Genomic DNA, 16,396 nt, shown 5'->3' with positions numbered 1-16,396 from the left:
GAATATATAGATGGACAGATAGATAGAAGGATAGAATGATGGAAGAAGAGATGTGAAGCAACAGTGCTTCCCTCTGTCGACAACACTCTCAGACCACGTGACCTGTGTTTACATCCTCTCCTCAGCTGTTTCTTTCTTCTTCCACTCGGAACTCGGCCGCTCGCGCTCACACTACTTCCACCTGCACCCACCGACCAGCTGGTTAACAGACGAGTTACCAGGGTTAACCAGTCGTCCTCCAGCAGAGGAGACCTCTCCCGCAGACTGTCACTCACTGACCGTCGCATTGCACGGAGCAGCCCCGGGTTCAGGAGCGAGTTGGTGCGACACGACTCCGTGAGTATTTGTTTTCATGTCTGTGTTTTGAAGCCAGCGGCGGTTCGCGTGTGTGCTCGCTCCCCGGTGGTCCGCGTTGAGTTTGCGGGGTGTCAGCGTTGAGTTTGCGGGGTGTTTCGAGGTGTTTGCGGCGGCAGCAGGAAGAGAGGAGCAGCGCTTACCTAACCCGCTTTGTCTCTGTCTGGGTGATGGCGCACTCGGGCCCTACAGCAGCTAGCGTTAGCCAGGTTAACTTTAGCTCACTTGTCCCGACAACCCGCAAGGTGACACGAGCGCTAAGCTAACTATTTAAACCGATCACTTTAGCCGGCTGACGTTTGCGGAATTCCCTTCGTTTTTTGTTTTGTTTTGTTTGATTTTTGCGCATCTTTGTGTGTTATTGTTTTTGTTTGACGCGCAGACTTCCGCTCCATCGGGCGGAAGAAGCTCAGAAATGAGTGTTTCTCTTTTTTATTTATTACAGTTGTGATTTGTGAACGACTTCCTCTAAGGTGAGGTTAATCGCACTGCAGAGAGATGAGCAGCGCCTGCGTTTAGTTTGGGAATAAAAGCTGGATGAAAACACAAACAGACACACACACACACACAGTCCGTCAGTGTCAGTGCGTGTCACAGTGTCTCGTCGTGTGTTGCCTCGCGGATGACGGTGAAGCAGCAGCCATGATTAACAACGTTTCATGAAATCGCTGTTGTTGTTGTTTTGCTCCGTCGTCACACGCAGTGCGAGCAGAAGTGTTCGGGCTCTCTGATTGGCCGACACGCCGCCGTCTGTGTGGCAACTGCGTCACGTGACCAGGTGCGGCGCTGATTGGCCTCGTCAGGTGTCAGTTGAGGGAACTCGGGAACATCTGGGAACATCAGTCTGGGAGCACTAGAGTGTCCCGAGACATGCAAAGTACATGTGTGATAAGGTCATAAAGTGGCAGAGAGCTCAACACACTGCAGATTAAGAAAACTTAAAAATAGATTTCAAATTAAGCAAACGTCTTCATCATTTTGAGGACAAGTACTGCACAAAGTCACAACACAAGCAAATTAAGAAAAACGCTGCAAAAAGTCACAACACATCTAATACAGAAACACGCTGCAAAAAGGTCACAACACAAGCAATTGCAGAAACACTGAAAAAAGTCACACACATCTTATACAGAAACACGCTGCAAAAGTCACAACACAAGCAAATGCAGAAACACGCTTCAAAAAGTCACACACATCAAATACAGAAACACGCTTCAAAAAGTCACACAAATCAAATACAGAAACACGCTGCCAAAAGTCACAACACAAACTAATATCTCATGGTGAAAAATGCGGTGCTGTACTGGAACCATTTCATTTCAATCAATAGGTCTACCATTAGCTTCAGCTGTACCTGCAATAACACACTGTGACCCTGTGTTGATAGCAGTTGACAACAAGTCTGTCGTCCTAATGATTGCGCTGCAAGGCTGACGCTCCTGTCATACATAATAAGATAAAGTAATAGGCTGATAAATGATTTAGTGTTTTTAAGATGTGTGTAGACAAAGTAAAGCAAAGTAAACTTTAGAGGCGGTGTGATTTTGCACCCAGTCAGAGGAGCGATACAAACAGTTTGAGGTTTTTCAAGGTGACACAATCTGAGGGGAAGAAAATAAGTTTTAATTTGACACAAAACTGTATGACTCATCGCAGCGGGAGCAATCTTAAGAGGCTGCAGAGGAGAATAAGAGACACTACTGGTACATTTTGAAAACATGAGTTGTTTTACACAAACACAATAACTAACGCACACACACACCCTAGCATGGTGTCTGTTTCTGTTGTCATTCTGGCACAACACATGCCTTTTACTCTCACATCTCTTGGCTGTTTGTGGCTAATTAACACAGAGACTAGTGGTCAAATTCGCATAAATGGAGAGAGAGAGAGAGATGTGAGAATGATGAAATGCACTTTTAATTAACTGAACGCTCCACTAGCTTGAGGGTGGAACCAGAGGAAAAGCCTGTTTATTCCCCAAATCAAAAGGGTTTATCCAGTGTCGAGTATGAAACAGTTCAGAGGTTTGCATGACAGTCTGTCCTATATTTTTGTCTGAGAAAGATGCAAATGTAAGATTCATTATGGTGGGTGACTGAAAAGATTGGTATCTTGTGTAGCTGTGGAATTGAAATGATACATTTTGATATGATACTACAACTATCATTGCCCAAAACAGCAGGGAAGAAATATTACTGGCAAGATCTATTTCTAAATAGATGTTACAGTGTATTTAAAAGACTTTCCTGTCAGACTGATTTGAACAGAGCGTTTAAATGTACCATCGGGAGGGAAAGTACAGGGTCTGACTTTTCAGCACACAAGATATAGGCTGTGTAAAATATATAACCAGAATAGCACTCTGTAGTCCAACAGTCCCCTCAGATTCAATCAAGCCACACCAAATTGCACACACTCACTAATATCAGTCCCCTAATTACACATTCTTGGCAAATCAGTTTTTTTCCCATAATTTCAAAGAAAGCAGAAATAAATTCCTGGAACCGCTACTTTGCCCAGATCTGCGCCAAAATCGGATTGGCTCTGTCTTAGCTCGTGTCCCGACCTTCCACCAAGTTTCTTAGAAATATGCTCGGTTGATTATGCATAATTCTGCTGACAAACAAACAAATGGACAGGAGTGACAACACCCTCCTCGTGGAGGTAGTAACCACGTCCTAGTTTAATGGCTGAACTAACAAAGCAGAACTGTAAATGGAGGTTTTTATCTCACGCTCATGTTTATTAATGTCAGTGGTATGTCAGTATATCACAACATGCTTATTACTGTTGTTTCAGAGGACGTTGTGTTCTTATATAAATGTTTGTCGTCCTACCTCCAAACTTAATGTAGTAAAAGAGGAAAATAGCCTTTATTCATGGAGCTCAAAACAATGAAATGGATTCTTCCTCTTGAAAACATTCACTTTCTACAATGACCACTTGCTCTCAAGAGATTGAGAAGTGTAAAAGGTTTACTGTGAAGGTCACTAGGTCAATAGAATCGAAAAATTCTTCCTCCGGGGAGTATGAAAATATGCAGACATTTTTATAGTGCTCCACTTTTCAGATATCAAGTTTTGTTTATGTTAAACTGGACATTTTTATATAATACTACAAAGAAGGTCAAGCCATGACCAAGATCTTAATTTATCCTTAGCTGCCATGAAATAAAAACTGGGTCATGGTTAGTTTGTGGAATATCTATTAAACAGCGTTTTAAATGGTTCAAAAACTTTAACTTTTGCAGGTATAGATGAGGACTAATTACATCAATTGAGGCAATCATCAAATTCATTATCACCAAAGAGTCTGACTGTCTAATTAATGATGTTATACCCAGAGCCATGGTTACAGGGTGGGTGGCTAAAAATAACTGTAAGATTCAAGATTCACACAGACAGAGCTGCTATGTGTCTTCATGGTTACCAGCATGGTTACCAGCATTTATCATGGAGCCAACACCAAACATGTGACCTCCCTCTGACTGTTGATCAGCAGCCTGTATGTCTTGGTGCTGCCTGGACAGGCCTGTGGTATTTAGTTCCAGCACGAGAGGTGATCTTTTGTTGGCCGGAGGATCTGTTACATGTTCCGTCATCCTGCCTGGTTCACCGGGGTGTCCCTAATCGGGTCACAGCAACCCGGCTGGCCCTGAAATGGCGTCCATGCCCTTTTTACACACATCAGGGGTAATCCCAGGACATCCTGTGTGTTTGTTTACCAGCAGATTCCTGTTTATAAAGACTGTTGCTACAAATGTAATTATCTGTGTGGCCTTTGTTGGTTTTTCTTTAAGGACTGGATGAATAATGACCTGTTTTAAGACTCAAGATTATCATTGTTCTGACTGTGCAGCAGTTCCCAGGAGCAATTTGCTTACAGCATACCTCCCTTGACCCATTTTCCTGGATCTTCTTTCAACTGCAGGCAACTCAAAGGACTCTGCATTACGGGGAGGGCAGAGGGAGAAACTGGGATAAAATACACACTACAGTACAATCAACAATGGTGAGTGAATCAATGACTTTATTGCCTGTGAGGAGGAGCCAGTGGAAAATTACCTGCCAGGCCTCCCACTACAAAGTCACCTTTGAATTGAATCTTTATTAGCTGAGTCAGCTGTAGAGATGCTGAGAGGGCAGAGAGGGAATTCAAGACTTATCTTGTTTGTTTGCAACTGCAGCTACAGTTTACCCATTCACCCTGTGGCAGTGTGGGATAAGTTAAGTATTTATAAAATGTTGAAACATCAGCATGCAACAATATACCTTTAAGGAGAAGTTATAAAGTAAAGTCAATAGCTCAGTATTTATAATTATAGGCCGACCGATTCAGCAGTTTGCCGATAGAGCTGGCCAAATGTAAAAAGCATTTCATCGACATATAAGTATCAGTGTATATGTTTGCAGATTGTGCAGATAATAATACTTTCTTTTACAGTACAAACAATGCAAAAATATAAAGTATATCTACATGTTACACAAAAATAATGTATTTTTTGTACATGTATTTGTGTTTTCATTAATAATTATTTAGATAGACTGTGTGTCAAGATGGATTTAGCATCTGAATCTCCGGCCTCTGTACAAAAATTAAGCCAAATTATCCTGGACACGATTGACGCCATTTTGTGATTTTGACGTTTTTGTTGCCACAGTCTGCAGAACAGTAATTGTTGGGTAGGGCTGCGGTATCAAGGTTGTGCCAATGTTCGTGCTCGACCAAGTCTTAGCTGTCAATCATGGCTTTTCACCCCATTGTTTATTTCATCATATAACTAAGTAGAATGTAAAATTACAGAGTAAATGTTAAATATTGTGTACTTTGGCATTATGACCATTACTGCAACCAGCCACCAGGTGGTGATCAAGATGGATTTTCTTCAGTTTTGGAAACCTCAAAGTCATACATCTTCATATACAGTTATTTATAATAAACTTTAAACTGTAAAATATCAAGCTGGTTTAGCAAATTCTTTACACCCCAGCATTAGGGCATCAACCCAAATAATCCATGTCAATCTGACTTTATTTATAATCTAAATAACTGTCATAACACCCTTTTCATATAGTGCATATTTAATCAAATAATACCCTCCTAGCAATGGTTCTCACCCTTTTAAGTTTGTGACCCATTAAAATAAATAATCATGGGGTTATGGCTTAAGTGTGAACTTGAGTTGTCAGCAGTTTAACCAAAGAATCGTTAGACCATTTTAGTTTTTAGAAGTGTTCAGAACTTAACAAGAAAAGAACATGAATTAGTGGAGACATTTCTCCTTTCTTTCACCCCATATTCTGTGTCTCAGTATAGCAGGTAGGTCTGTGCAGGCGCCATTGACATATTGTATAAAACAAACATTCTATTATTAGAGTGGCTCCTTTGTCTAGTAAGATTGTTAAAAGACGTGCAAGACAGATAGACACACAGACACACATCCAATAAAGCATACCTTCACAAAGGTTGTAATGTTTAGAGGAAATCCTTACACTCCTGCATTGAACCTTGGTTGGGTGAAAGCAGCTGTATCACTGCAGGCTGTGAAATAAATTTCCAATGAAAAACGTGAACAAATCTGAAGCATGTCTGGGCAGGAACGCCTCATCGGAATGTGATTATAATCAGTTTATTGTCTGTGAGGCATTGGATTACTAGCAGTCTGAACATTTAAAAAAGAAGAACTTTACAATCCAAAGCTACCTGTTAAACTAGCCCCATATACTGAGAGACAATAAATATTTTCAGAGTATTTGCCATCGCAGCGGTTCCTTTGACATCTCATCGTGTATTAGGTCATAAAGGATGGTGTTAATCTGTGAGTGACCTATGGTAATGTTGAAATTTATGTGATTGTTTTTTTTAACACCACCGTAATGTCTAACCTTCATGATCAGGTATTTAACTCACACACTGAGTCATTCCTGTCTGGTTATTTAATGACCCTCTAAAAGGCCACAAGTGCGTCAGTCTAACAATAAGTTCTTCTATTTACAGCGAGTGCAGCTTGCTAGACAACTCTAGGCATTTTATTCATCAACAGGTTTAAGAGTAGGTAAATATATATATGAATAAAGCAAAATAATATTCCATGTGTATGTTCAGACAGTGCACTTATTCCACGGTTTGTTGCTGTTCTGCCCTCACGGGTTCCCTGATGCAGCTGACTCTTCCATTGATGACGCTTGGATGACGTTCTCCTTCATGAACTTTATTCACATTTACCACTCAACAGACAGAGTGACAACTGCAACATAAAAATAAAAACCACCATGAGTTAAGTGGCAAAATTAAGGTAACACAGAAGTTAACTTAAAGTTTGAATTCACTGCACGATGTTCTACAAAGTCATATGTTCACAAAATGTTACTTAGACTTAAGACAACTTACAGGCTGTGCTTAGCATTAGCATGTAGGGCTGCAGGCTTCAGCATGACTCAACAAGTGGTCTTTCTACTTCCTGTTTACTCTTAAACTTCCTGTTTAACATTAAACCTATTGCTTACATCAAAGGTCAAAATGAAAAAAAAAACATAAACCTCCAGTGACTTATCTGTATTCTCTTAAATAAATTACAATGCTCTGAAAACAGTAGCCGGCAGTGAAATCGAGCTAGCTTTCTTTTAACTACTTTAACTTGTCGACTAAGCTTTTTTTATTGTCATTGAAGGAAAGTCATAGGCGTAACATATCAATGACCCTTGGCAGTTAAAAGGAAAATGTTGTATTATTGGATTATTGTCAAACATGACAGTTTCATTAATTCAATGTGTGTCGTGATTATTTAACACAAATACAGCTAAATTGTTTCATCTGGCAATCTGCAAATGCTTTTCAAGACATAAATCGCCTACGTTTTTTCCTGAGGGGAATTAATTAGGGAGAACATAACTGTAGCAGAATGTCACTGATTATTCAGGCTGTTTCTCCTACAGTCGATAATTTTTCATCATAAAACAACCCCAGTTGTGAGAGATTATTAACAAATCTTTACTATTATCAGCATATTGAATCAGTACACTACACTTGGATCGCTCTAACGTGCTTATATTGTGTGTCTCAGGTCACGCTCCACCTGGACATGACCGTTGTCTGAACGGACGCTTTCAGGAGGAGTCAAAGCAGCACGATCCCTCAGCCAGTCGCTCATCTCCATGCCACTGTGAGGAGGAACCACTCAATCCTGAGTACGACTTCGCCCCCTTGTGTTCCTCTGCTCTTCTCACCATGGGGGGAGCTGTGAGCGCCGGCGAGGACAACGACGACCTCATTGACAATCTGAAGGAAGCTCAGTATATTCGCACGGAAAAAGTCGAGCAGGCATTTCGGGCCATAGACCGCGGCGACTACTATCTGGACGGCTACCGGGACAGTGCCTACAAAGACTTAGCGTGGAAACATGGCAACATACACCTGTCTGCTCCGTGTATATACTCTGAGGTGATGGAGGGCCTCAAACTGCAGCCAGGACTTTCTTTCCTCAATCTGGGCAGCGGAACTGGCTACTTAAGCACAATGGTTGGTCTTATCATAGGTAAGCATCGTGTACCCTTTTTCAAGGTCACGGGGACCTCACAAAGCAATTTATTTGCCTAAAAATGATCATGTTTCAGTGTTCAACACTCAAAGGTCACATTGACTAAATAATATTCAAATCACATGAAATTTAACCTGCAGACAGCAGGGGCCACCATGAACAACAGTGAGGTTAAAAAATTATTTGTCGCCTCTTAAGGATTAAATATATATACATATATATATATAAATTTAATAGGATCCAGTGCTAAAGTGAAAAACTGATTCGATTTTGGTGACTTGCTGTCAAAGGTCAAGGTCACAGTGACCTCACATCCCTGTGAATGTGATATATTAGGACTGCCCGTAGGGAGTTTCATCACACCTGCTACAATTCACTTTGACTTATTGATTAATTGATTAGATATCAGTGGTCAAAGGTCAAGGTCACAGTGACCTAAACAATGTTGGTGGCCTCTTGAATGTGATATCTCAAGACTGCTTGAGGGAATTTCATCAACTCTTAATCCCGCTGTCACTTGGACTCAAATAATGACATTTCAGTGGTCAGAGGTCAGTGACCTTATATGAATCTGGAAAAATAAATATGTAGACATATGTACACGAATTGTTCTAAAAAATATATAAATTATATAGTAAATGATACCAATCATTATTTCCCAAAGCCCAAGAGGATCTGGAATCAGATCATGTTGAGCATATCTTCAATAAAGATTACTTGTTAATATCTGTCATTTGATAGATTAAGTGATTGTCTCAGCTCTACATGATACGTAGTACTTTAGCTGTGTCACAATACATTTTTTATATTAATATATTTTATATGTATATATTCTTTCCTTTTGTTTAAAGGGCCATTTGGTGTGAACCATGGAGTTGAGCTCCACAAGGACGTGGTTGAATACGCCAGAGAGAAACTTGAGGATTTCATAAAGAGTAGTGACAGCTTTGATAAGTGAGTACATCTTTGGGGAAATACACTCTCTTGAGACTTAAATAAAAAGATTCATAATAAAAGAGAAAAGGTTCCTTACTAGATTCTGTGATCTGAATACATCAAGTTGTTTTTCTAAAGAATAATTTTACACTTTGGGGATTATGTTTGCTTGTTGTCTTGCTAAGAATTAGATGATATCTGATGACTAAATATTAACTTACAGCTAGCAGCCTGGGAATGAGAGGAAACAGCTAGCCTGGACCTTCGCTGTGTTCAATCTGTACAAAAACAGAATGTAATAAATTCGTAACAATGAAAGTTTCTGATGCAGTTTTCTTGCACTTCAGTTTTTCAACCGTATCAACATGCAGGATATGTCCTGTTAATTAATGAGCTTGTTAGCAGATTTTTTTAACCTTCAGACAGAGACAGGTTTGCAGTTTTCCCCTGTGTCTACTCTCGATGCCAAACTAAACAGCTGCTTGCTGTAGTCTTATTTCTACCAAATACATAAGGGCATCTTCTGATCCAACCCCTCAGCAAGAAAATGAAATGGCATATTTATGTTTTTTCCTTTAACAATGATTAAATGTAATCAAACCACATATGTGACGATTTCATGGTTGTTTCCTGTATTTTGCTCACTGTCTGTGTTATTATGATTTTTTTTACAGGTTTGAGTTCTGCGAACCCTTCTTTGTGGTGGGGAACTGCCTCGAAATCTCCACTGACAGTCATCAATACGACCGGATTTACTGTGGCGCCGGGGTTCAGAAGGACCATGAAAATTACATGAAAGTGCTGCTCAAAATTGGAGGAATTCTGGTGATGCCTATAGAGGATCAGGTAAGTGCTACAAGGCACCAGTATAACACAGGATTTGCACATCACAAAGTGCCAGCACATGGGGGAACACAAGGTAAAATAGCTCTTACCCACAAGACTGCTTATGCAACTTTCACATGCATTATTGAGCCACAACTGCCCCTGGATTTGAGCAGCGGTGCAAGGAGCACACACCAGAATGTTTTATTTAAAATGGTGGATGTGTGGACAGACCGTTGGCCATGTAAGAGGTCAGTCGTGATAGTTTTGAATGTCGGTGGAGAAAATGTTCAGCAGGAACCTTTTTTTGGAAGGAGGGTGGAGATCTCGGCAGACTCATGGCCAAGGGCTCAGGGCAATTGAATCCATTAAAAGGAAAAACAAACCCCCGGCTTGGGTTAGGTACCGTGAGCAAAAGTTCATTTCAGTATACACTCCGAAGTGAGTTCAGGTAACAGTGCTCTTAAAAGACACCAACTTGATGTTATAATGTATTTTTGCTATTTTTTAAAGAAGGTAAAAGGTATTAAGAATGAAAACAGCTCGGACACATGAATCAAGTTGGACAAAATCATCATGCAGGATATGGATCAGGGATCTTTAACAGCATGATAGTACAACTTTCCTAAACGTTTTTCAAAAACTTAAGGTCCCAGGAACCGAGATGCGTTTCGACTGCAGTCTACAGACCAGGGGGAGATGAGCCACAACAAGCTGTTCCAACACCAATGAGGAGTGAAACACAACAGCAGTAAACATAGAGGAGATTCAAGCTGTGCCTCTTTTTGATCGGAAAAGAAAAGGGCACGGGTCGCAAAATGTATTCACCCGAATCGCTGATAAAGAAGAAACAGAATTTTCATAGATAAAACGCTGGCATACTCGACCAATCATTTATCTTTAGCACTGCTAGCTCCACCCCCAAGGTTAATTTATATTGTAGCGTATACACCCCCTGAGCAGGGACTATTTTTGGGGTAAACTTAGTTTCGCTCTAGGTCCTTCTGGTTGAAAAGCACAGAGTTCCTATGGAGGAAACTTTGTCAACTTTGTCTTTATACTACGTCGTCATGGTTATGCTGTTAGATGTCCTTAAAAAAAAACATAAAACAAACATCTATCTTTTTTATTTGTTCTTAGTGTCCCTGGCTGTGACCGGTGTTACAAGTCAATCCACAGAGTAGAATTTATTGAGGTGTAAAACATGGCACAAAAAAAAATATAAATAATATAGTTGTGGTACTTTTATTTTATAGATGCTGGTGCTGTCTGTAGTGGATGGTGTGTGACAGGCTGCTGGTTGTTTTGCTGCTGACCTCGGGTCTGTCTTGACAGAGTCGTCTTCATCTGGAAAAGACAAACTGATTATATTTTGTTTCATTTTTAAATTAGTGGGATAAAATACGTTGATTAGTCAGATAAGACAACATTTGATATAACTGTCAGTTTCAATTTCTAATCACCAACTGTTTTCTCCATTAGATATAAATACATTTCACATTTTGTACAACCTTGAGATCGCTGCCTGTGAAAAGAGCAGCTACCTCACAGTCTTTTAACGACACCATCTTTGCTCACAAAGCAAAAAAAAAAAAAAAAAACAGGGTTAATGTTTGATGCTATTATTTAATTTGACAGCATATATGCAAATGTATACAAAGTTAAACGTCTTCTCCTGGGACATGATTTATTTATTTCTCTGGTTACACACAGTTTATACATCTGCCACCTGTAATGACCACCTGCAATCTGGATAACACCTTTGTGTGTTTGTGTGTGTGTGACTGTTGTTTACCAAGTAAATACTGTATTTATTTATACTGAGATAATTACTACTTGTTGGCATTGAATCAAACGTTGACATGAATCCTCAATATTCAATCTGCAAATAAATAGACTGCTGATGAGTATCCACACAACTATCACCGGCATGTGTGCAAACTTGGACATGATATAAAAAATATGTATCGAAGAATGCTCGAAGGTGGTCTAGGCCTTTAGCCCTTGTTCCCCGATGTTATGCAGTAGTTCATATTTTATAAGTGTTCAGTGCTGAGTTCAGGTTCTGTCTCTGTATGCAGCTGACCCAGATAACCAGGACTGGTCAGTGCACATGGGAGAGCAAAAACATCTTGGCAGTGTCCTTTGCCCCCTTGGCCCAGCAGAGTAGAGCTGACGGAGAGAAGCCTGACGCTGTTCAGCTGCGTAAGTTTCCCCAGACTCCACACAAGAAGAACAAATCTTTGAGTCCTCATGTTTTATTATGCCTAACCCGTCTTGAAGTGTAAAGCCGCACATCTTTTAAAGTCAGACAGTTCATTTAAAGTAATGTGACGAGATGATTCCTCAAGCCATATCTGCTTAGACGTATGAATCTCGTCCCGCGGCTGCTTCATAGTGCCACTTATTTCCTTTCCTTGAATTACTGAGACAGACTTTTTCCTTGACGGCCTCACTTGTTTATGCTGACCTATTTAAAGGGTACAGTTGTATGGATTCTTCTTGTTGTTGTGGCGGCGCATCGCCCTGAAGAGCTGTGTCGTCTCCGTTTGTCCCCAGCCCCGGTGACCGTCCGCAGCCTGCAGGATCTGTCCCGGATCTACATCCGCCGCACCCTCCGCAGCCTGGCCAACGAGGACAGTCTGGAGAAGGGCCTGCTGCAGAGAATCCCCCAGAAGCGCAAGAGGAGGCGCTGCCGGCGGCGACGCATCAACACGTATGTCTTCGTGGGCAACCAGCTGATCCCCCAAATGGTGGAGAGCGAGGATGAGGAGCACGCCGTGGACGCACACAAGGAGGCGGAGGCGGAGGAGGAGGAGGAGGAGGAGAGAGACATTGGCGAGATTGAAATCCTCAAGCAAGTGAACATGTTGAGAGACCAAATAATGGCGTTGCCGCTGCCTGAGTCCCTGAAGGCATACCTGCTGTATTACAGAGAGAAATGACTGATTCCCTGGGTATCTGTTGGTAACGGGTGCAGCTCCTGACGAATCGCTGTTCCTCACCCGACTCAGTACAACTGTAACATTATTTCCATGAAATCTTGATGACAAAACTGTAAATGAAAAGACGTCATAGATAATATTGGATAATAATGTTATGATTGTCGTGACTTGTTCGTTTTTGTTGACATTTTTCTGTTGATTTGTATATCAAAAAAGAAAAAAAAAAGATGTAAGAAGTACAATTAATGGACATAGATTTCGAAAAAAAAAATGTTTGAGAGTCAGATTCTATCACATTGTCAGGATTTCTGCAGAAGAAAAAAAACAAATGTATAAAAAAAGTTCTTACTATATTTGTTTAAATATGATCATGATAAAGAATAAGACTTTTATTGCACCTTTTTTAGAAGCTTTACTGTACTCCGTGTCCGGCAGTGAAACGACGCTGAGAAGGAACAAGAAGACGCTGAAAGTCAAACAAGGCCACATCCTCCCACTCTGAGTTTGAAGGGTCAGACGCTCTGACGTCATAATGACCGGGGCTATTCTGTCATTACGCCCCTGGATGATTTGTTTTAGGTCACCGTGGTTTTCTACCTTCCTTTTACAGTTGTCAAGAGACCGGATTGGTTCCTAGTGTTTTCTACACGGCACCTTTTAATGGAACGTTTTCCACAAGGTGCTCTAACACCATGTACCCGTCTCCTCACTTTGCATACGAGTTACATTTGATATGAGGTGTTGTGGGCCCCTCCTCTCAGTGGTTTTTTCTCTATTATTAATGCAAATAATATATAAGTCTCATTAATCACATCTGAGGTTTGAAATAGTGAAAAAAAAAAACGATGACGGGTGTTTAATACTTCACTTGTTCAACTTTTGTAAAGAGAGCTGGTGATGGGCAGATGTCGGTAATGATCACATGCATGAATATAGTGTCTATGTCTTGGGTGTTCCTGACTTTGCTTCACATTTATCGATCGCTCACAGGAGATGACTAATCGATTTGATGGCCTTGAGACAAACTCCTTTTTTTGTAATTGACACCAATGCAAAATCTGAATCATGGAGGATTTTGAAGCCTTTTTGTATCCCGGACCTGAGACGCACGTGTCCGGTCAAAGCACCTTTAAACCTGCAGTCCTCCAGTGAACGATATAAAAGAGGGTGCAGTGGGTTTTTTGGGGGCTTCATCTGTAACGTGGACTAAAGTAAACCGTCACGTAAATCCTGTTAAATAAAAGTACAACGTTCTTGCCGAGCGTCGCTGATAGTGATGGCTTTCAGTGCCAACGCACCCATCACATCAGGGATTTCTGTAAGTTCCCTGGCACAGTGCATTGGATGATGCTATATTTTCTACTAAAACATTCCGCGGTGAAACAGAAAAACAGCACATCACTGATAGATGTCCCACTTCTTCTTCATGCTTTACCAAGGCAGACTTGGAAAATCTTCATTTTACTTTGAATGCATCGTTTTTAGTACTTTCCAAAAGCTGAGTTGAATGTTGTTGATATTACTTCTCTTCAATATAAAGGTGATATATGTATTGTTATCTTATGATTCTGCCTACAGTTTGATTGGCATTTTATTTTGTAGCACCCTCTCGCTGTACTGTAACTTGACACTGGGAACTCTGTAAATCAAAACCTCCACTGCTGTTTTAAATAGGTGACATATAGTTGTGATATAGTTCTTCATTTTTTGGTTTGGGTGTAATGAAAAAAACATTTTTGTTTTAAACTGGGCTGTTAATTCTTTTCGTTTTTGTGTGTGAAGAGGTAACGTTTATTTTAATGTAAAGTTATTAAATTAGTTGGTTATTAGTTTTGCATTTTCTTCATTGGAAAGCCTTTTTGCGATTAAGCAATAATGGATAACAACTTATCAGCTTTTAATTACAAACGACAACATAGTCCCATTGGATTTGCACAATATCAATAAATCACAATAATTAGCTGCACGCAACTGATAATATACCATTATCTGAATTTTAATTGCTAATTAGGGAGCACATTAAGCATCGGAAGCAGGGGACCTCCAACCTCCACTCTCAGGTCACGCCTGGCACCAAAGTTGATGAGAATGCTTCGATTCCATTCGATGTGCACAAGGCTCGAGTAACACGAAACGGAAATGGCATCGGACGCGTCACAACCAATTCTCATATAACGTTAATTATTAAGAGCCAAAACGGTTCTGTTACTATTTTTTTTTATCAGGCTGATTTTTGTCATAGCGTGTTCAGTTCATTTTGAAATGTGTTGTTTCTCCGTAAATGTTTGGCACAAAAAATAAAGGTCACGGTCGCATCATGCCTCTTCCAATTATTGCAACTGCGCTAGTTTTTTGTGTTGATTGTTTTCTTCCCTGAGTTCACGTCCAACGTGGGCGAGCAATCAAATGAGTCACGACGTTAATAAAGGTGGTGTGTGCAGGAATAAAGCCTGTGTTGCTTTTACCTCACACACGTCAGAGCAGAGAGAGGGATTATGGGATGAAGGTCTCAGAGTCAAAGCCGGGACGACGCAGCCTCAAAACTCATCAGTGTCAATTATCTATTTCTTATCTTGGGTAAATTGGGAAGCAGCGTTTTAAACACACTGAGTCTAATCAATAAATAAACGTCAATTAAAGCTCTTCTGGTAACTCTAAAAAATGCACGTACGAGAACCAGAAACCATAATAAGGCTTTTATCTACAATAGAAACAGATTATATGTGTTGCAGATCTATGTTGGTTTAAAAAAACAGTTTCCAAGTAGCTTTATTTTATTCCCTTTAATCTTTAAAAGCACCAAATGAAGATACATTAATTATTCCTGTGAAAAGAATTCCTAGTTCCCCTGATCCTGGTCCAAAATGTGATGTGTTCTTCCCTGACCTACACCACGTCTTTCATTGTCATCTGCCCAGAGGTTACTGGGCAGATCTCTTGTTTACAAACAAACAAACAAACAAACACACGGACAAATGATAAAAAACATAGCCTACCTGGAGTTATGGTAAAGTTCATTTATAAAGTTGGTTTTCTTCTCATTTCCTGTCTTTATGCTAAGGAAAACTAAGATATCAATAAAGTATCCATCTCTCTATCTGCTGGCTGTAGCATAGGTATCACATTCTCAGGGACGCACCAGAAAACTGCATCTCTACGTCTGGTAGTGGACTTTTAGGCTTAAAACAAGGTGTAAATGACCATGTTTACAGTTGAATATGAACATCTGGGCTTGTGGACACTTGGATGACACCGCACGAGCCCCATGGAGGCGTGTTGTGCTTTCTTCCTGTTGTTTTATTACGTCTGAAGAAGAGGTCACTTTGGCTGCAGCACCGTTTACCCATGAGACTCCTAAAGTGTGTCGGGGACTCAAACACTTCAACCGCCCCGCCAGCAGCATAGTTAATTTTTTTCAACATGTGAAGCTGTGAACTGACTTCTCCCCTGTGGAATGACCCCCAACCCTCGGTGAGAAAATAAAAACAAACCAAGCGCACGTGGGTCGTGTGTTATAAAAGTTTTCATTTATTCATTTCTGACACAGCATATTTGTTAATAAAACATCTGCAAAAAATAAAATAAACCTCCCTCTAGAATCCCGTGTTATAAGGGTATATGCGACCGAGATCATTTTTTAAAGCACAGAAGCATCACTCTGACTTTCTTTTGCATAGACTGCACCGCCATTCGTTTTCCCTCTCGCGTGCACACACACACACACACACACACACACACACACACACACACGAGTCAGCTTAACAAGCCTGCGCGGCGCCGAGCTCTTTACTGACCC

At 40.6% G+C, this 16,396-nt stretch overlaps 1 protein-coding gene across 2 annotated transcripts; it reads left to right on the top strand.

The window, feature by feature from the left end:
* The first annotated feature begins 104 nt into the window (after positions 1-104).
* On the top strand, positions 105-14,918 carry pcmtd1 (protein-L-isoaspartate (D-aspartate) O-methyltransferase domain containing 1). 2 transcript variants are annotated; one of them, XM_062404208.1, is made up of 7 exons: positions 105-336; positions 4,288-4,368; positions 7,421-7,891; positions 8,746-8,848; positions 9,505-9,676; positions 11,737-11,860; positions 12,215-14,918. In XM_062404208.1, exons 3-7 carry the CDS (start codon positions 7,585-7,587, stop codon positions 12,598-12,600), a joined length of 1,092 nt encoding a protein of 363 aa, XP_062260192.1. In that variant the 5' UTR covers positions 105-336; positions 4,288-4,368; positions 7,421-7,584; the 3' UTR covers positions 12,601-14,918. The 2 variants fall into 2 exon arrangements, with proteins under 2 accessions (XP_062260192.1, XP_062260193.1); XM_062404209.1 differs by lacking the exon at positions 4,288-4,368.
* The last annotated feature ends 1,478 nt before the right edge of the window (positions 14,919-16,396 follow it).

This window comes from Platichthys flesus, chromosome 14, assembly GCF_949316205.1.
Source record: "Platichthys flesus chromosome 14, fPlaFle2.1, whole genome shotgun sequence".
In the NCBI taxonomy this organism is placed as follows: Eukaryota; Metazoa; Chordata; class Actinopteri; order Pleuronectiformes; family Pleuronectidae; genus Platichthys; species Platichthys flesus.
Note: the sequence above shows the minus strand (reverse complement) of the source record. Positions and strands in the feature narration are given on the sequence as shown.